At 45.1% G+C, this 21,842-nt stretch overlaps 1 protein-coding gene and 1 pseudogene across 2 annotated transcripts; both read right to left on the bottom strand.

Annotated features, from left to right (window-relative positions):
* Nucleotides 1-3,862: 3,862 nt before the first annotated feature.
* Nucleotides 3,863-16,318, bottom strand: LOC119356436 (annotated as a pseudogene).
* A 610-nt stretch (nt 16,319-16,928) lies between these two features.
* LOC119356435 (uncharacterized protein At4g15970-like) lies at nt 16,929-19,604 on the bottom strand. 2 transcript variants are annotated; one of them, XM_037623391.1, is made up of 4 exons: nt 19,302-19,604; nt 17,986-18,315; nt 17,361-17,842; nt 16,929-17,211 (listed from the first exon to the last, which is right to left on the bottom strand). In XM_037623391.1, the coding sequence occupies exons 1-4, from the start codon at nt 19,542-19,544 to the stop codon at nt 17,193-17,195; spliced, it is 1,074 nt and encodes a 357-aa protein (XP_037479288.1). In that variant the 5' UTR covers nt 19,545-19,604; the 3' UTR covers nt 16,929-17,192. The 2 variants fall into 2 exon arrangements, with proteins under 2 accessions (XP_037479288.1, XP_037479287.1); XM_037623390.1 differs by having other exon boundaries at nt 16,930-17,211; nt 17,986-18,351.
* Between the last annotated feature and the right edge of the window lie 2,238 nt (nt 19,605-21,842).

Raw genomic sequence — 21,842 nt, 5'->3', positions numbered from 1 at the left:
AGATTGTTTTTTATCTCTCCACCATAGTCACGGAGACACTGATCTGCTTAACCGCATTGCGCCAGGAGATTAAATAACACCATGCCCATGGCCTTTTCGCACAATGCCGTGCAGACCAGACAACGGCGAGACCAGACGGAAGAAGAGCACCCAGAAAATTTACAAACATATTCTACTGCTCCCGCTCTGCTCCGTCGTGGACCTTTGTTTCTGTGCTGTCCCCTGGCGAATACTCCTGCTCCACTCCAGCGATCGATCAGGCCAACTCCACCGCGCGACCTCAAACGGCCGTTTTATCCAGATTCTGTTTATTTAGATAGCGATTTGGCGTCTTGTTTGGTCATGTCCTGGGATGTGGTGGCCGTACGACCAGCACGCGGCCGCATCCATTTACCCTATCCTGTCCGTCAGGATTAAAAATGCCCAAATTTTCATCAAAACTAGTTTCCAACCCAAATATTTGTCTGGAAATTAAAATAATTTTACAACCCAATTGAAATTGTCTTTAATAAAATAGTTTTACAACCAAATTGAAATTGTCTTGACTAAACATAAAATGGACCAATACATCTATTGATTGCCAATATGATCCCACACGTGCTCAACCAAGTCCTTTTGAAGATTCAAATGAGTGTGCCAATCACGCATCTCACGGTGGAATTGGGCAAACTGTTCAAATGTGGCCGGGTCTTGGTGCAGGGGCTCAATATTTTCACCTTGATAGTCAAATCCTTGGTCGAAGATACTCTCATCACGCTCGTCCTCGACGATCATGTTGTGCATGATCACACAAGCACTCATCACCTTCCAAAGCTTCCTTTCATCCCATGACAGTGCAGGGTTTCGAACGATACCCCACCGGGATTGAAGCACACCAAAAGCACGTTCCACATCCTTTCTAACACTCTCTTGCATTTGGGCAAATCTCTTTCTCTTCTCACTTTGGGGTTTCGAGATTGTCTTCATAAAAGTTGGCCACTGAGGATATATACCATCTGCTAGATAGTATCCCTTGTTATAATGGTGGCCGTTGATCTCAAAGTTGACAGGTGGGGAGTGGCCTTCTGCAAGCCTCGCGAAGACGGGAGAACGCTGCAGCACGTTGATATCATTGTGAGAACCTGCCATGCCGAAGAAAGAATGCCATATCCAAAGATCCTGTGATGCCACCGCTTCTAATATGACAGTGCACGCCTTGACATGCCCTTTGTACTGGCCCCGTCAAGCAAATGGACAGTTCTTCCACTCCCAGTGCATACAATCTATGCTGCCAAGCATGCCTGGAAAGCCTCTAGCTGCGTTGGTCGCCAACAATCTCTCTGTATCAGCGGCAGTTGGCTGTCTCAAGTACTCTGGGCCAAACACCTCGATCACAGCCTGGCAAAACTTGTACATTGACATCAGACATGTTGTCTCACTCATACGCACATACTCATCCACCAGATTGCCTGGAATTCCATATGCAAGCATGCGGATGGCCGCGGTGCATTTCTGGTAAGAGGAGAATCCAAGCTTGCCAAGGGCATCCGTCTTGCACTCGAAGTATGGGTCATGAGCAACCACTCCCTCTCGGATACGATTGAACACATGCCTAGCCATTCGAAAACGACGACGTTATTTATCCGGCTTGAAGAGAGGGGTGTTGGCAAAGTAATCAACATAGAGCAGGGCATGGCCTCTCTCCCTGTTGCGGTTCAAGTTGGGAGCACGGCCAGGGAGTGACCCCCTATACCGAGGAAGCTGCCGTTGAATGTGGTCGTGAACGACCAGTGGAGCCACCACAATATCTTCATCATCCGACGACGAATCGTCCGATGAACAAAGAAAGTGATGGAAGAAAAACTCGTCTCTACTGTCCATACCTTTGTGGGCAAAATGCCGAACACCTTGGGGGCGTGGTGGCGAAAAGGTCGCGATGATCGCCTCGACGCAGCAGGGGTGGTTGCCGGTCGGCCACTGGCCGCTGTGGAGCTCTCGTCGGAAGCTGCCGAGGACGCCGTGGTGCGTCTCGGCGGTCATGTCCCCTCTGCGACCGGCAAAGACGGCGACGGCCAAACCTCCGATCGACGACCAAAACTACGGCCAAGGCGCGGGCGTGGTGGCGGCCATGTCAAGACGTGGTTTGGTAGGGACGGCCGGGGGCTGCGCGGTGAGGAGGCGGCCGGAGAATAGCGGCGGCGCTGGCGGCGGGGCGGGGCGGGAGAGAGAGGGTGGAAGCGTTGGGAGCGGAGGGACTGCTAGTGTCCCCGACAGTCGGGCCACGGAGGGGACAAGAGCGTGCGTCCAGGCCGTCCGCGCGCGTCCGTTTCATCCCAAACCGAACGCAAGTTTGGACCGGGGATGGGTCGAAAACGGACGAAATCCGGACATTTGTCCGTTTGAGGCCGTACGCTGGGCCGCGCTATTCGTCCGTTTTACCTCAAACGGACGGATGCAGACAGAATAGAGTCACGCGGTGGAGTTGGCCTCATCACATGACACATGGGGACGGACGGAGGGAGGGTTGGTTGGGGTTTGCAGCGGCGTGATGATGGTATAATAATGCAACGCATCGCCCACGACAAAACGCACGTAAGCTACACACACAACCACCGTAATGTAATGCAGTCCACTGTGCCGGTATCGGCGGTATGTATACACGGCATGCAAATTATGGCCCATCCCCCAACAAGGCAGCAACGTATAAATATACATTTACGCAGCGTGCTGGACTGCTGGTGGTTCCTCCTGTACTGTGCACGCACCCGCTCCCCCTTCTCGCCTGGCGTCGGGGAATATCTCCTGCTGCGTCAAGCAAGAGATTTTAAAGAGGAGAATATTTCGCTGCATAAACTAGTAGTAGTGGCGTACGCATGTGAATGGATTCGGCCGCTCTCGTTGCCTATACGAAATGCAAGAGATAACGAATGCCGCACCGACGGAGCTGGCATGTGGCGCTTCCCAAAACAACCCGACATGAGGATTTTGTCATTCTTCGGCCCGTTTTAGATCCAGAATTGTAGTGCTTTTCTTTAGTTTCTTTTTGGGTCTGCTTGTCTCCGTGTGCGGAGGTCTCTTGCCATGTTCTTCAATCAGTTTTGTAATGCAGAAGCGTAATAAGGAATCAGCATGTCCAGCGCGGGTTGTACAAGTACAGTAGTGATTGGAGAATCACGAATCGAGTCATGAATGTATTTGCTGCTAGTAGTATTTCTCTGCCCATGGTCCAGCTATCTAGTGTAACAATAGTATCACAGCTAGCTAGGGACAGTATCACAGAGTAATAAGTATGGTGTACTCTGTACATGTATACCTGTTGTAGCCTATATAGCCTATGGACAGCTCACGGCCACGGGCAAACTGAACGAGGAAACGGATTTTTCAGTTCAAGAAGTTATGGCTGGGCAGTAGTGGCCAACGGGTGTTGGTTGGTTCGATGAGCACGGCAACAGCAGTTGTGATGTGATCATGACTTCTTTTACCTTTGCGAACTAGTAGTTACCTTCATAATGGAGCTCATCTTGATGCATACCATCATCGCCGCCATGAAATGCAGTTGAGTTCATTCATTCATGCCGTAATCATATTCGACTGCCCTCGCAAAAAAATTAAATAAATCATATTCGACTCAACGCGTGGATAGCGCGAACAGACAACAGACACACTGAAGAGCTAATAACTTCGCGGTCTTCTCCCAGCAGGAAATGAGCCCATGTTAGGACGCAAGCTTCTACCGCAGCCGAAACCGTCACCGCGAGCGAAGGCGGCCGGTGGCCGTGCTCATTTCCTTGGGCCACGGCCTCACCCTGCAAAGCGAAAGCAACCGAACTACTCCTACATCGCTAGCCAGCCAGCCGCTGGAATAAGCACGCTTACAAAATCCTCATCGCCGGCCTCCGGAAACTGACATACAGACATATACAAGACACAAACCAAAAGCAAATAGCTATATCAGCGACGTAGGAAGCGCCAGGACGCAGCAGAAGTTACAAGAGCAAGTTCCTCGGGAACGTGTACTCAAGTTGCTCCATGTGCACAACAGCTTACGCATCTCTACAATTCTGCAGCACGAGGAGAGAACATTTGCAGCACAGCGCTAATTAAGTAGTACAGTACTTACGTTGGGGGGTTACTGCTAAATGTCGCACTTGCTACGTTGAAAGCTAACCGGCAGCCGTCCGTCCGCCCCTCCCTCTAGCACGACGTGGCAGTGCTGACGCTGCTACTCGACGCCGCGCTAATGGAGTGGTCTCCGGCCGCCTTGTCCTTGGACGCTATATGGGCGTCCATCTCCCGTCGGTCGGCGAACGACAGGAACGCGCGGAAACTGCTGCGGCTGGAGCGGGAGCTGCCGTCGGCCGACACCTGCCGCCGTTGCTCACAGTACTTGTGGAAGAGGATGCCGGCGTGTATGGCGAGGGCGATGAGGCACGCCACGCCACAGATGAGGAACAGCCCTGAGAAGCTGTACACCTGCAGCCGGTCCGACTCCAGCTCGTTGTTCTGCGACATGGACCCCGCCACGTCGTTCGCCAGCCACTTGTCGTGGATCCGCTGGAGGTCGCCGTTCTCCGACAGCTCCAGGATGGACGTCGACAGGTCCACCGCCAGCGGCGAGTCCCTCGGGAACGCCTGACAATAAAATGCCCAGTTTAGCTCTGCATCATAACTTCACTGAAGCTAGGTGCTCTTACTTTCACCAGGTGGAAAGAAATAAAAACTCACGAAGCCCCAGCCACTTTTGGTGAACTCCGAGCCCACGACTGCGAATTTGGGATGCAGGAGCAAGAAGATCTCAACATAGGGACGCTCGTCAACGATGCCAGCGACGCCTCCATTGGCAGGGCCAAGCTCAAGCGCTTGCTTATACTCGTCCGGAGTACCGAGGGATTTAAGCCTGTGTCTCGAGACACCGAGCTCGTTCACGAGGTAACTTTCCGCAAAGGAGCCGACTTGAAACCCGATGGGCTCGTCGCTGGCGACCAAGCTATCCATCCCTGTGATTGGAGATATGAGCTGCTGCACGGTGAGTATGGAGGTCAAGCTGGCAGTGTAGCTGGACTGGATGATCAGAACCACGAAGAGCCATATGATGATCACGAAGCGGCCGAGGGTGCTTCTCGTGTCCTCTCCTAAGATAAAAATGCACAAGAACTTTAGTGAATCGACTGGGACATCTTCATCAATGGTATGTACAAAGGTTAAGAGTTGCCTTTCACTCACTGTGCGCGAAGAACAGAGTTGAGAAACTGAACCTGCACAAGCAAAGTGAATACAGCATGTAATTAACCTCAAGCAATCAAGACACTTGCATCGTTCAAGAAACTAAATGTAAAGTGTGTGGGAAATAAGTCTAATCCCCGGGCTCACGTCTATACATATGCGTGTTAAAATGACAGCACAGAAGTCAGTAGCTACAGCCTGCAGCCACTAGACTTTGTATTGGCACATCTAGAATGGCACTGAGATGCCAACAAAAGACCCAACATAATTTGCTGGCTTTGTACAGGATGATCGGCAAAAAAAATGGGTAACTTGCAACACTTTGGGGTGGAGGGCGCTTTGCCCACTCTCTCTTCTTTAATGCATGATATGCACACTCGTGCGTATTCCGAGAAAAAAAACAGCAAAAAAGTGGCTCCAATTGGTATACTAGGAGACCTTACCAGAATACAGTGATAACCTGTTTCGCTGGAGGCCCGCGGAACTCATCATTGATTCTGTGCTCAAGCAGCAAAATCACCGTTCCTATGACAAGAAAGAACAGCCCTGTGATGCACCACATTTTGATGGTGAATGGCTGCAAAAAGGCCCATCCACTCGAGCTTTGCTTCTTAACAGAGGTAAGTACCACAAGCCCCGACTCAACGTATGGCTGAGTGAAGTCAACAACCCTTGTCCGATTTGTGACGATAGCTATATCACCTACCACAGCATCGAAGTCCTAGACATGAAAGATCATTAGTACTCCACCTGTACAGATACATTAACTGTAATAAGTGGTGTAGATTTTAAGAACGCGAACTTACATTCGTTAGAATATTGTTGATAAGGTCTGGATAGCTTGGATTCTGACTACCATCCCCAAACGGAACAAACTTAAATGGAACTGGATACTGTAACAAGTTGGCTGCAGCAACAAACACATCAATACAGAAACCACTCACCGTTCCGCTGTTATTGTCAACTGACACAAATTGACGGTAACTTGCCCTATTGGGAACTCCAATTTTCAGCTCAATTCCATTGTTGGGAAACACCCATCCACGTGGCCTTACTGTAGTCTCACCTGGCCATATCACAGTGTGGAGTTTCTGATCTCCCCTAACACGTTTTGCTGGTTTCATGTAAAGAGTCTCAGGCAACGAGGTGGACAGGCCAGAATAGTTGGACCAGTAACCAACTGTCCGCAGACCAGATCCTACTATGTTAACGATGTCGTACGCAGGACGGATAAGATTACCATCTGTATCAAATTTTACAGGGCCAGTTGCACCCGTGAAATTCACTTGCTGGATTCTTTCTAGTAACAGCCTCCCCCCATCAAAGACAGTCATAGCTTTCAATTGCAGACCCCCTGCCCCAACTTCATGTAGCTTGGTGTCATTTGAGAAAGAAATGTTTCCACCTCTACTGAAATATGCATCCAGCGCATAAGCAAGGATCCAGACAGAATCATACGCATAAAAGCCATACGAATTAATCAAGAACTTGTCGTCAACAGTATCTTTCTTCACCAGTGCACTCCATTTTGAAGCTAGCATACTCTTCCTTCTTGTATTTTCTGTGTGCTGGCGTAATGTGAGAAAACCCTGCATTGTGCTCAGTAATCCGATGTCGAGACGTGGCGATGAATCCAGGAATGAACTGAGCCAATCTGTTGCAATCCACACATACCCGCTTGATGTCATGCCGAGATTGCGTGCCAGCGAGAGAAGTGCAAGCCCAGAGTCAGGATTTGCATGCAGAACTACCACTCGAGATTCCATCAATGCAACCCTGACTAGCGCACTAGCCATTTCACTCTTTTTTGCTCCTGGCCTAACTGCAGCTTTAAACGAGATCTTAGCCCGCCTCTTGACAAGTTCATCACCTAAAGAGGCCATGCCGTTTCTTCCATAATCATCATCGATATATATAGCTGTCACTTGCTTCCACCCATAGTAGTCGACTAAGTCAGCAACAGCAGCCATTTGAAAATGATCACTACGGGTTGTCCTCACCAAGAAAGGAAACTGAAGTGACGTGAGAGTTGGATCAGTTGCACCGAAGGACAGCATAGGCACTTGAAGTTCATTTGCAACATGAGAAATAACATGCGCGATGACAGAAGATTGTGGGCCGATGATTGCAACTGTATCTTTCTCCATGAATTGCAATGCTAACACATGCAACAAAGAAATTTGTAAGTCGTATACCATGTGGGTGATACTGTTATCATAACATAAATCTGCATGATTTGGTGGCTCAGAAAAAAAAAACATGAAAGAAGTACCTTGCACAATGCCAACGAAGCCACTGCAATTGGAATCTTGCATCTCGACAACCAGGTTTGTGCCTGGAAGGATGCTTGAATCGGTGTTGATCTCATTGACAGCAGCAGAAATGGCAATCTTGGCAGCTCTCCCTATCGTGGAATTGAATGTGAAAAGAGCTCCAACGCTCACTGTATCGGGCCTTGCATAGATATTCTTACTTAGTGCATACAGACAACAGAAAAGACCCCAAAAATGGAGTGCGAACTTCATGGCGAGTCTAGAAGACTACTGAGGTGTTTTTAGGCGTCCATGCTTCAGCTCAACAACGGACAGGCTGGAAGAACAAAAACAAAAATTTCCTGATGATGCATGTCAAGCAGATATGATGACTAGCTATAACACAAAACAGTAGTGGAGCTATGAATTGAAAAAAAATGGGCAGTTGCATAAGCCTAGAATCAAAAAGGTGAAGGCCCAGGGAAAGAGAGGAGGATAAATCATATGTCAATATGAACTGGGGCTCAACTGAACAGAAATGGACGGCTCCTGACAAGAAATGTTGGGAAGGCAGCATCCCCAAGACAAAAATCAGCGGATGCTACCTTTGAAGATTCAGAAATTAAGAGACCCTTCATCTTAAGATATGCTTATCAAACAGAATCTGTATAAGAAGCATAAGAAAGGAAACAAAAGGAAGCTGCTGCGACGAACTCAACCACCGGGATCCCCATGAGTGCGAGGAGCAAGGGAAAAGATCTTCCACGAAGTTGACATGGAATTAAATCTTCTTTTGAGGAAAACAATTGGGGGGATCCAAAAGCGTGGTACATGCAGGATTAAACAAAGAATTGACCCCTCAACCTCTCTGTTTCCCCCTTTTCTTTATATAAGAATCCAGACGAAGTGACTCTTACCGCTGGGCCTGAAGAAGCTTTGGTCGTCAGTTGCTTCTAATCAGATGACACCGGTAGGCCGTGCGAACAAGAGGTGCTTGTGAAGCGTCACCAAATGTGACACCACCAGGGGTTTGGTGCCTCTGAAGTCGATTCACCGCAGCTCGACTAGTTATGTCCAGATATCGCCCCAGAGCCGAGATGCCAACGACTGTCTAGCCTGTTAGAGCCAGGCTGCTGCTTGCTGTGCCCCATGTCATTATCTGGAGCAACAAAATGCAATCTTATTCTCCAGAAAACTCTCCGGTCCTCATGTCAAACATGTGGTTGGAGTTTGCAAGAGGAACGAACTGGAATACATCCACGTACAACATAGATTGTACACATGTGAATATGGGATGCCAACCCCGTGGCACGTCCCACACGTCCTCTGTGGGGAGCTTATGTGCGTACCTGTCGAGAAGCTTGTCAGGTCGGCTGACTAAGCAAGGGCCCCATCCGATGGCAGCTGCAATCATGCACACAGGACGGAGTTCCCAAGAGATGGCCAACAGCAGAGCAGTTAGCCGAGGAAAAACTAAGGCAGTAAGATGTTTGCAGTGGGAGAGGGCTGGCACCTGAGGGTATGTGGATTCGGCGTATGGATGGACAAGATAGTTCGGCAATCCCGATCCACATTTCGTACCTGGAAAGGTCAGCAGCAGCAACAGCCTTCCGTTCGTTCGGAGCACCCGCTGTGCACGCCACAGGCTGCTAGAGCCAATGAAGACGACGTTAGGCAAGATACAACATCAGACGAATGAGATATTTTGTGGCTGTTTGCACCGTACCACATGGCATACCTCATAACACGCTGTATTTCATGTGGGCTCCAAACACTAATCTGTTGGCAGCATGAAGTGGACTTGCCAATATCTTAGTAGCGATTGGTAAAATCCAAAGTCTAACCTTCTAAATCAGGTCACAATGCCCTCGCCCACAAGTTAAACAACGTGGCTGACGTGCATAAACCAATCCGTCTTCAACAGAATCTTCAAGAGAATATCGTCGCACGATAGGCCAACAAATATGGATTATAAATATTTCCCTGTCCAACACTTGCACGATTGCTGAAGCTGAAACGGCATTTGTTACTCTACAATCTACATAAATAATTGGCAAAAAATTCAAGATTACATCTTAGACCGGCAGTAGCCAGAAGAATAATTTCCTCACATGGTTTTTTACTTCACTACTTTCAGCTCATATATTGTGTTACAACACTGGAGTACTGCTAAAATAGCTTTGAGACAATATTTCCGAAAACACTGCACTTGCAGTGAAATGTTACACCCTGTCTCGCCCTACTGAGATCTACACACGTGACCTTTTAGCAGGTGAGGCATCACCGGTTTCTAGTGTGTGGACCGCATTTCCTTCTACGCTAGCTTGCGCCCCGCTATTCGACTGGCACCCAAAGGTCCATCCAGGAAAATCTGACTCTTGAAATAAAGATGTTGGCGTACTTCTGTAGAACGCAAGTGGGACTTGTTTTATCCGCCGCCGGGCCTACAATTCAAATTCAAGATTGGTAAATTTTAGCAACCCTTAGTGATGTTTAATAATGAGCATCAAGTGGCAGTAGATAGGACCCCTATGATAAGGACCCGGCTCAGCCTTGAACACAAACATTTAAACAGTTAAGCATAATAAGAGGGTGGCAAAGCTGGTTTTGCTAGACATGTTTTAGGCTGACATAAACCAGAGGGAAATATCTAGTGGAAGGTGTGGTGAAGACCTACCCCATCTCGGCAAACTATATAAGTAAACGCAGAAAGCTGTGGGTGAATGTAGTCAGACGGGTGCGATGCAGGCATACCTCATCTCGGAAAACTGTTGCATAGGAGCCTGAACTAAAGTCTGTGATCTTCATCTCCATTGTTTTGGCCCGAACAGTGAGATCAGTTTCAAGCGACGCAACAAATCTGGCAGTGGTACCACATGAAATGAGCTGAATAATCAAACAGGAAAAAGGAGACACCATTGAAATAAGGACACTAAGTTGTCTTCCTGATACCTTGAAACTGCAGGAGTGTAGTGATGGCGCAGCGTGTCTATTTCCCACAAAGAACTTCCTGTGGTGCATAATCAAAGATGAATATAAGATAGGCAATAAACTGTCCATGAGATTCTAGACAAATAATAGCAATTGTCCATAAAGATACAATCATGCTTGCATGTTGAATTGCAATGGCCCCCAGTAACTCGTTACAAAAGTTGCTTGAAGCTGTAATTTGGAAGAAGAGGCAAGTAAACCACTATCATTGTCTCACCACCACTGTTCATCAAGCAGACTTCCATCTAGTCCAGTCTAGTACAGTTGCAGTAGCAACCAAACAGAAGTATAGCTGGTTGTCAAGTTCATTTAAGTACCCACCGGTTCTAGCGAAGGTTATCAGTTCCTCCCTAGTTCTATTTCTATATCAAAGATATCAAAACCTTATGACAACCTGGACAACATGCAATAATCTTTCTACAGATAACCAAGTACCAAGACCTAAGGTGCAAAAGCCATAAAGTAAAAATATAGGCTGAATTATTTCAACACAAGAAAAACTTAACCAATATTACCACAAAACAACACCCAACTATATAATCATCAAAAAAAAAATCCTCTTTTCAGAAAGCCTTAGGTGCTATTTTTGCTCCAGGTGTCCTCATCATGTTCAAATCCTCCATCTGACATCAAGCCAGTTATCTTAAAAGGTATGCTTTGGGAAGAACAAAAAGAAACTTGAGTTGAGATCATTATTTTAATTGATTATGTTATGTGCTGGCTATTTTGAAGTCACTGGACTCTGGCAGCTGACTCGGGCCATATCCGTCAGACTCAGGTAGCCGACTTGGCCATGGTGCTACCCGCAAGTCATACTGGAGTCGGCTACACAGGACTAGTCAATGTCCTACATCCAGTTAGTCTCTACTCTGTAGGCCAATCTGGAGTAACGCTTTCTCCTAAGAAACAAAAAGTTGTAGCCAGGTAGGACTCATGTTCAAATCATCAACCTGTCATCGAACCAGTTATGTTAAAATGTATGCTTCGGGATGAACAAAAAGAAACTACAGTTGAGATCGTGATTTTTATTTTGATGTTATGTGGGGGCAAAAAGAATCTCGAGTTGAGATCATGATTTTTATTTTTATTATGTTATGTGCAGGCTCCGGACTAGGGTAGCCTACTCAGGTGTGATGCTACCCACAAGTCATATTGGATTCGGCTAGACAGGACTAATCAATGTCCTGAATCCGGTTAGTTCTACTCCGAAGGCCAAGGGGAAGTAACACTTTCCCCTTTGAAACAAAAAAGCTGTGGCCAGGTTAGGGTTTATCTTTCTTTTGAACAGCAATGGCACTTGGTTAATTAGATGATAAACTGAGCCGGATACTATACAAACCCAATGAATGTCATTAACAAGACACCCCCACCCCACCCCTGCATGCGCCCGCTCGCAAAGCCCTACCAGGCTCACACTAATAAAACTTTTCTATCCGATCCGCGATACCAGACAGCTGTTTGCCTCTTCTGTCTTAGGACAGATTGAGGATTGAAAGAAAAGGAAGTGAGAAAACAAAGTCTGTTTGATATGATTAGAAACTTACGCATTGCGCCAGACTTTGCAGGGTCTGTCTCTTCATTGTTAAAAGGATCAGCGCCAATCTTCTTAGGTAAACTAGCTTCTCCATCATCCTGAGCAACTTCCTGAAAGAGAAACAAAAGCATTGCAATTAGCTTATGGACAAAAATAATTACGAAACAAAAGGCTCTTGCGGAACACAACATAGAAAATGTGAGCTTAAGTGGATATGCTACCAACACATGGTTTATTAGGTACACAGAGATATATACACACTGGATCAATCAAGAGCTCGTATATGAAGGCTAAAAGGCTATAGCAAGCAACATACCCAATGAACCAAAAAATTAATTGATGGGTGCCTCCGCAGCAGATTATGAATTAAAGCAATGATGATAAGAGCTCCAGCTGGTGGCACTGAAAGGGCGAGTCTACTCAATCGTTTTGCAAATGAAGCGACAAGATATGCTTGAAGATACGAAGATTTCAGACAAGCATCCAGAAGCTGCAAGAAAACAAGTCAAACACAAAGTCATAATTAATAGATAACAATAAAGAAGAATAAACTGCAATCTGGCATATTCATAAGAATAAGCAACAAAAGAAACACGTTTGTTTGTTCAATCCATGAAATAAGAGTTGATGTCATATCCAGATCCATGGCTGGAAGATTGATAATTCAGAGTTCAAACATGGTTAATAGTGATCCGCTGATATGATCCACTCGCTGCCACAGGCCTGTCACTTGCACAAGATTAAGGGCTGAGTACTGTAATCTATATTTGTTTTTCATCTACTGTTATGGACTTGTCTTCAATGGTGCAGCAATGGCTGGACAAAATAGATGGGTTACAAAGAAATGTCGAAGTAGGTGGCATCACATAGCCTCATTGTTTATGTGCATACAAATAACCTTAAGGTATATTCAAGTTTGGCAGGCTACAGGATTCATGGTTAACTAATAACCTAACAAAGTAACAAGTCTAATCTAATATAGAATGTACATTACTTTTCAACGGCATGCTAAACTTGTTGTTTGTTGGTTAAACACGACATCAACATGATGCATTCCTCAGCATTCCGCCAACAAATAGTTGATAAGCAGAATTAACGAAATTGGCTTTGCTGGACTTGGCTCTGGAACAGCATTCAAAAGATGCAAAGGTGTGCATGGCTAGACAGCACTTGTAAGATCATGAATGAAAATGTTAACGTGAAATGGATCCATAGCTTGGATGACTGGCAGTCCTTCAAAAACCCCTTTTAGTTCATAGAACTTAATACATGCTAAAGTATGGCAATATTCATTCATAACTTAATACATACTAAAGTATGGCAATATTCATTCATAGTGTAACCATAATATTACACTTATATTTACTGAGAGCTACTTACTTGCAAGAACACTGACCGATGTTTTGCCATGAACACAGCAGGAGTCAGTAATGCATAGAGCTTATCATAGAATTTTGGATATTCAAGCTGATGCTGTGTCATAAGGATGAATAGACCACTTAAGGCCATCACACTGATAACACCGCCAATATCGTATGATGTAGTCAAGAAATCACTTCAACAGGAAAAAAAATTATGAAGGCGTGAGATACCACATCAAACAAAGTACAAATAAGAACAAAATGGACATAAACAACCTACCACAAGATGGCTGGGTTTGACATTGAAGGAATAACATTCTGATGAAGTGTAGCAAGGACCTGCAGATTACAAACTGTCACTCGAGATACATAACTAACATCGGTAATTCAAGCATTTTTATAATAACTAGAAAATAAAACCAATTATTCTTAACAACAATGGTAAACTACAAATTATTTCATCATCCTAAGTGGCTACACACTTCTTGTATAATAAATTCCCCTTGCATAGTAGACTGCATGTAAACATGGTCATAGTTTACAAGAAAAAAGGAGTCAGGAAATCAGCAACAACAATTTGTAAATTAAGGTGCAACGCATATAACCATTCATAGACAGTTCAAGAAGAAGCAACTGAGAAATTATTACTTATCAGATACTGAAAATAACGAAAGATAGCTTTACCTCCTTGTAGACATCAAGTGGAAGTGGTAGCTTGAGAAAGGCCAACCATGCTTTGGTGAACTTCAATTTTAGCTTTTTGCTTATACGCGTAGCAGAAGAGCCCTGCAACACTCGAAAGCTTAATCACTAGAAACTTGCCAGTACATTTTACTTCATGAAGTGTATGGAAGTACCTCAGAGGTGTCCTTCTCTCCTTTTGAAGAAAGGCCTTCACAAACACAAAAGGTTAGAACAAAAACACACACTAACAAAAATGAATATAAGTACATAAGAGGCAAGTGAACTAACAAAATCTTAAGGAAAAAGGAAAATCAAAAATGGGGGGAGAGGCGGAGAAGAGCATAAAAAGTTTTTAAAAAATAACACAAATATTATTGAAGACTAGAGGAAGATCATTCCTACAGGATTAGCCAGAAAATACATACCAACAGTACTCCACATATCAAACTTTGATTCCTTCTTAAAATCCAATGCGGGAACATGCACCAAAATATTGTATACATTGCGTACACAGATAGCGCTCCTGTTAAAGCAAGAAAGAGAAGAGCATAAGAAACAGAACTAAAATAGCAGTTCGAACTTCAAAACTTGAAGGCATCAACATACTAAAAACAATCGCTTGAAAGCTTTGTATGGAATAAGCCTACAAACAACTATGACCTAAATAATTCACACCATTTATAATCCAACTGTAACTCTACAAATGACTTTGCATGGATAAAGGTAGAACATGGTACACAAGCAACATTAATGCTAAATTGTATCACTGCAGAAACGCAAGCATGATATGAGAACAACAAACACACTATATGTTCCTGCAACCATGTGAGCTGTCTATAATCAAGGTGTTGGAACTGTAGTCTGGAACATCATAACGTACAACTATAAAAGCTTGACTTTCCAGGTTATCCTTGTTCTTTTACAAGAAAACATGATCAGTATTGGGTGAGCACGTAATTGCAACATATCGGTAGATATGGTGCAGAATAGCATGTGTACTTCATAGGAAAAAAAGGTGTGCCTACGGAAATGTCAAACAATACAATCGTAGTTGGTTCACAAAGTTGCATTAACACGCTTATATCAATGTACAGGATTTAAAATATCCATGCATAAAACCTGAAGTATACCTGTCTTCAGCCCCGTCATCCCCATTCTGCAAGACATCTTTTCCAGAGCCTGGTTAAGAAAAGGGCAACTTAACCACATTGTAGGAAGTTACATGTGGCAAATCAAACTACGCATAGCAAGAGATATTACCAGTGGTTTGACTGCCCAGACTGTTGGCGATCTTATCTAAGCTAGTATAAGTAAAAAAACTGCAGGAGCAATTGGAGAAAAATTAAGTGCATTGCAAAATCATACTATAAAAATATCTTGGGTATTTCACCAAGTTAGCAATATCGCCAGCTCTATACAATTGAAGTTCTTAGGGAAACAAGTTTTTCAAGGATGTGGTAATCAAATACAGAAGAAATAATTGAAAGAGTGGTCACCGGTCACCACATACCAAACGTCAGCATACTTAGAGTACTTGGACCCAAGCAACTCTAGAACATCATCAATCGAATTCGTAGCATGAACCTGAAAATAATTTGAAACACATAAAAGAGCAGACACTAAACGCTACTTCTGGCTGCAGGAAGCACGTTACTAGGCAGGAAAACTCACCACAGCGTGGAGAAACTTGTGGTAAATTGCCGAGTGGAAGCTCCCGTCCTTCCCCAGCTTCACGAAATCCATGAACGCATCAAGCGCCACTTCCTGCCATGAACAAAGGTGTATACTAACTTAGCCAATTCACCATCGCCCAACACACAAATGAATAGTTAAAACTGCCACCAACTCACCCTGATCGCCTCGTCGCTATCCGGCGACACGCTGAGCTCCACGAGCGCGGCAACGAACTCCTCGAAGCGCTGCCGCAGCCACGCCCCAAACACGAGCTCGGGCTCGTCGCTCGCACCTCCTGCGGCGGCGGCTGCGGCCGAGGCGGAGGGGATGGAGGGGAGCAGGGGCTCGAAGAAGGACTGGAGCGAGATGAGCGCCTCGAGGGCGATGCTGAGCGGCGCGGTGGGGGAGAGGAGCGCGAGGAGGGTGGGGGCGTGGTTGAGGTGGGCGCGCGAGGAGAGGAGCTCGAGGCCGAGCGCCTTCACCTCCTCGTGGGTGAGGGCCCCGGATTTAGACTTCCGCTTCTTAGTGCCCGACGCCGTCGCCGTCGCCGTCGCTGACGATGATTTCGCCATGGCAGCAGGGGGCGGCGGCGGCAATGCGGGGGAAGAAAGGGTGCGGCGAGGTCTGATGGGTTGGACCTGGGTTCTGGGGTTTATTGATGGGCGAGACTGGCAAGCTGGTCTCACTTGTCAGTTCGGCCCACACACAACAAGGCCGAGGGCATGCGTGTGGGGCGGGCCTACCGCCTACGTGTTCGGCTGGATGGACCGTGCTAGGAAGCCCAATATTACAGAGCTCTCCAACAATTTCTCTCTAAAACCGCTCCTTGTCCTCATAAAAATAAAAAAAATAAACCGGTCCAGTATGGGCAGAATGATTTTTTTTATTTACTTATAAGATGTATGCAGAATGTAATTTTGCTAAGAAATATGAAAATCCATGTCAAAAAAACATATATACAAATCCATTTGCTTGGATGGGATCCTTTTTCCAACACGAGGAGTAAACCCCAGGAACAACTACAGCTGCCGTCTACTACTAACACTACTGATGATGTCCAGCATCATGAGTTCAAAATAGGAAAGTAACTGCATCTGAGGGTCGCCGGGAAGTATCTGAAGTCGATCAAAATATTGAGAAGCGCATATACATCTTTTCAAGTCTAATAAAAAACTCGATGACAATACACAGAAAAACGAGTTGTTTTCTGTGATATGTCTCTCATCTCAGCAGGCATGCTCATTCTTTTTTCGAAAGATAAACATGAACATTCAAGGAAGTTATGTTTCATCCATACAGAGGTCAGCACATATCCGACTAATTACGACATCAAATTCTACTTACATCAAATTGAAGTTGGTAAAGTATGGGGGAAACACTAATGAAGTTAGTAGCCCGACCTTCCAGTTAGTTCTTTGATGAAAATGTGGAGAACACCTTATGCATGCTCCACTGTTCTCATTTCCTTTTGTGTTCCATAAGCATGGAATTTTATTAGTTTAGCGAAGAAAGGCTGCAAAACAAACAATTAAAATGATTAGATGCAACACCACCAGAACAAAAATATGCCGACTAGAAAGCTGCAGACACATGAACCGACAAAATTCCATCCGATCACATTTCTTACTAAAACAGTCTTCACATCACTATTGGACATAATACCTGCAATTTTGTGGCACCCTCCAGGACAATGTCAACAATCTTTTCAAGCTTGGAGGCAGTGACAAATAGTTCCTCCAATCTTCCATCATAATCCTCAGATCATGAATCTTGCTCCGCAAACCGATGCAACAGTTAGCGTGCATAGTGCAGACCTTATTTAAATCTCTGCTTGGTTCACAAAATCCGCCAAAGTATGCTGTACTTAAAAACTTAATTTCCAGCCCAATGTCTGCGACATATGGATCATGCTTAATAGCATTGAAGACATCCTGATCATGGTAGCCAGGATATCTCAATCGTGATGAGTACCAGAAACTGTAGAACTCTATGGTCCGTTCATTCGATTTCACATAATTGAAGCCTCCATTAGCAATGTTTCTCAAGTCTGTTGCATTCACAACATAGTGGTCGCAAGCAATCTGAAGGTCACCATTAGGATAGAAGTGAGGAAATGGATTGCGAAACCACATTATGTCTGCATCCTGAAATGTAATGAAAATGAAAGATGGATGAACTAAACCTGATAAGCATGTTTCACAGAAGAAAAAGGATCACTATATTCCATCATGGGCAACAAGGCTGAATCTATCTCTGTAAAAAAGGTCAAGGTGACTGAGTAATTTACCGAGAATATGAAGCTGTAGCCCTTTTCAAGAACCAGCCGCAAGAAATCTAGTCGTTTCCACATCATCTCCAGATACCCAGAAGTCAAGAACCTCTTCTCTTCAGAAAAATCCACACCTTCAGTTCCAAGAGCAAAGCAATAGTGGTGGATCTTGACACATTGTCTGTACGCATCCCCATCAAATGCTATAATGACTAGATGGTTCAAGAGTGAACTTGTTCTAACACCAGAGCGAAAACTATCAACAAATAGATCTATCACCGAGCCAGGAGAAGCCCATGCAGCATTAAGTGTAGTCAATATAACTGTGTTGTCCCTCATTGAAGCCTTCTGCAAAACTCGGTCAAGTTTGAGATCCTCACTGTCCTAGAAAGGATGGCATATTAATTGAAGACCAATAAGTAAACTGAAGAAGCTATCTGATTAAGCATAAATATGCAAAACCAGCAGATTAAACATGAAAAAAATATGGGTCTTCTAAAGAAGTACATAGGTGGCAACAAATGATGAAATAGGCAGCTAAAATAAAACTCAAGGTAGCCTTGATTGTTATCAAATGATAAATAATAAACATCGCTGTTGCTTCTGTCAAGTATTCCTATACTCCTATTACGTGAATAGCCTCGTGTTATTCACCATATAGTAAGCATTCATGTGAACAATCAACATCTGTAATCAGTTGGGAGCCATGGCAAGCGAAACTAAGTGCTAGTGTGTATAATGCACTACTATGTTGTTTCTGAAGTCTGAACTTTCTAGCATGTCCAAATTACAGCGTCATCCCAATTGCTAAGGAAAATAACATCACTGTCCAAGAGAAAATATTAATCAACTTCTTTGGCGAAGTCCCAAAAGCTATCGACAAGATAATGTCATCCCAAGATAGATACTAATTCGGTTTTCAGTGAAAGTGACTCAGAAGTTAAAGAAATAGACTGCAGTGCACCAACTGATGTGTATATCTATCACATCTAAGACGTCCAAGGGACCAAGTGGACAGAACTGCTCCATCCCAAGGCAAATTCTCCAAGACCACACACACAGATGACGCAACCGCACATCGTAATTGTGTAAGCACTTGAAGGATTCAACAAAGCATTTTATTATGCACTGACAACTCTCGTTTAGAGTACATCACTGGACATGGGATAGCATAATCCAAGTCAAACACCGCACTGCAATTAGTAATCCCGTAGCTACATGGCAAAGCAGAAATGCCCAAATTATCCAGCATTCGTCATGATTTAACAGTGGATACAATACAACTACCGCGCCAAATACTGGGGACTGGACCAAGAGGGATGAGGCGGACTGACCAGATCATCACCTTGGGCGCTCTCCTCGTCGTCTGCGGCGAGCGAGGGAAGCGGGTACCGCCCCCACGGGTCCTCCAGCGGGTGCCGCGAGACGGCGGCACGGTGCAGCACGGCCAAGGGCAGGGCGACGCCGACGAGGGTTACAAAAAAGAGCGCCGCACCGAGTCGCGGGAGCGCGCGTTTCGGGATCCCGCGAGGGTGGGCGGACGGCATGGTCAGGGTGTGGCGCGGAGGTTTCGCCATGCCGGAATGGCGGTGGCGGTGGCGGTGGGTAGTTGCCGCAGCGGCAGACTGGACACTGGTACAAGGACGAGCCGGAGCCTCGAAGGCGTAAAGGGAAAGTACGCCGATGTAGTTTGAAAGCGGAGTAGGTGGTTTCGTGAAAGACGGCAACCGGACCAAAATTTGGAAAATGCGTTTGCTTGGATTCTGAGCCTTTGATCTCGATTATTCGGCAGAATTAAAAAAAGTGAGCATTAAAACTTTATTCATCAAATAAGAGCAAGATCGTTACACAAGAATGAAGAATAAAGTCACGAACCAACCTGTGATTGAATGGTTAGAGGGACAGCGGTATCCACAAACCACCAGGTTTCAAGTCCCATGGACTGATGCATCGACATTAACTTTTACCGCTCCCTCCGCTGGCTTCTTCCACTGATGACTGATCGTATGTACCGGTTGATTTGGTGTGTAGGCTCGTACGGAGTTGGTGGCTAAAACTCGGATAGATATTGATGTTTGTTCCGGTGTCTGGACTGACTCCTCATTAGTTACTTGGCGCCTCTGCCACCGGATAAACCACATCACAACGAAGATGAGTTCAGCCGTTGGCAGCTCATGAATCATGGTATGCATGCGGACCAGAATTTCCAAAGTTATACAACCAGATCGATCTTGCCGCACGGCTCTTGTAATATCATTCTGCAATCCTAACTCAGACCAAATATCGGATGCCCATGCGCGTGTAAAAAAGGCAGTGTGGTATGTCCTTTAATCCGATCTTGCAAAGCGGACATTGCGGAACCAAAGGTATATGCCTGCCAGAACGCCGAGGCACGGCAAGGCCCCCTTTAGGACTTTTCAACCAAAATGTTTGATTTTTCCCGGAAGCCGCAGTTGCCACAGATCTTTCCAAACCATATTAAGGTTAGCAGTACCTGGGCTATTCGAGTTTGAGTAATGACGTTCAAACTGATGATCAAACTCCACTTGATATGCCGAGCGGACAGAGAAGGTTCCGGACCTCGTAAAGTGCCAGGCTAAAAAATCTTCAACTGCCTCAACATGTAGGGGAATTTGTAATATTCTATATACATCAACCGGTGAAAACACACTACGCAACAGTGCCTCATCCCACTGTCCAGTATGGGGATCAATAATCTCTTCCACCTTTGTTAACATAATTCCTCCTCAAGGGGTAATAACTTTTCTCGACTCACTAGGTGGAATCCATGGATCTTCCCAAATATTGATGTGTGAGCCAGATCCAATTCGCCATATGCAGCCCTTTTTGAAAGTCTGAACCCCGGCTAAAATACGTTGCCATGTAAATGAAGACCCTTTCTTCGGTCCCGCTTTTAGGATGTCCCCGTTAGGGTAGAATTTTGCACTCAAAACTCGTGCACACAAAGAGTCCGGATTTTGAAGAAGTCGCCAACACTGCTTTGCTAACATAGCAAGATTAAAGTGTGAAGGTCTCTAAAGCCCAATCCACCTTTATTCTTTGTGACATACATTTTCCACCATGCAAACCAATGCATGTTCCTCTTTTCCTGTCCATCTCCCCACCAGAAAACCGATATTTCATCGGTGATTGATTCACATATTCCTTTAGGCAACTTAAAAACTGACATAGCGCAAGACAGAATTGTCTGTGCTACACATTTCAAAAGAATTTCTTTACCTTGAATTGATAGAATATTTTATTTCCATCCCTTCAATCTCTGACAAATTCTATCAACTAGATGCTGGAAACAATAGCTCCGGTCCACACCAACCATAGTTGGCAGACCAAGGTACTTATCTGACAGAGTTTCTGTTAAAATATCCAGTATACCACAAACACTCTCCATGGTATTAACTCTAGTATTCGAGCTGAAGAAAATACTGGATTTTGGTGTACTCACTCTCTATCCTGAACTAGTACAATATGTATCAAGAATCCTCTTCAAAGTGTGAGCATTCTGGTCAGTTGCTCTCATCAAAATCAAGGAGTCATCAGCAAATAATAGATGAGAAATAGAGGGTGTGTTTCTGGATACTTTTATACCTTCAATCCCACCAATGTCTTCCTCATGAGCCAACATATTTGAGAACCCTTCAGAACAAATCAAAAACAGGTAGGGGGATAAAGGATCTCCCTGTCTCAATCCTCTAGGTTTAGTAAATTCTTCCGTTTCTGTATCATTGAATCTGATTCTATAGCTCACAGAGGAAACACACTCCATAATTAACTCAACCTATTGTGCATGAAATCCCAGCTTTTCCATCATCCGCCTTAGAAAGCCCCACCCTACTCTGTCATAGGCTTTCATCATA

The sequence above is a fragment of the Triticum dicoccoides genome, chromosome 2A (assembly GCF_002162155.2).
Source record: "Triticum dicoccoides isolate Atlit2015 ecotype Zavitan chromosome 2A, WEW_v2.0, whole genome shotgun sequence".
Classification (NCBI taxonomy): Eukaryota; Viridiplantae; Streptophyta; class Magnoliopsida; order Poales; family Poaceae; genus Triticum; species Triticum dicoccoides.
Note: the sequence above shows the minus strand (reverse complement) of the source record. Positions and strands in the feature narration are given on the sequence as shown.

Bases quoted from the DNA above. Each gene is read 5' to 3' on its own strand.
- LOC119356435 (XM_037623390.1), bottom strand. From the start codon at position 19,544: ATGGCGAAACCTCCGCGCCACACCCTGACCATGCCGTCCGCCCACCCT. The intron at 18,352-19,301 runs GTCAGTCCGCCT...CATCCTTTCTAG, and splicing joins GCGCCCAAGGTGATGATCTG to GACAGTGAGGATCTCAAACT. The intron at 17,843-17,985 runs GTAAATTACTCA...ATTACATTTCAG, and splicing joins GCTACAGCTTCATATTCTCG to GATGCAGACATAATGTGGTT.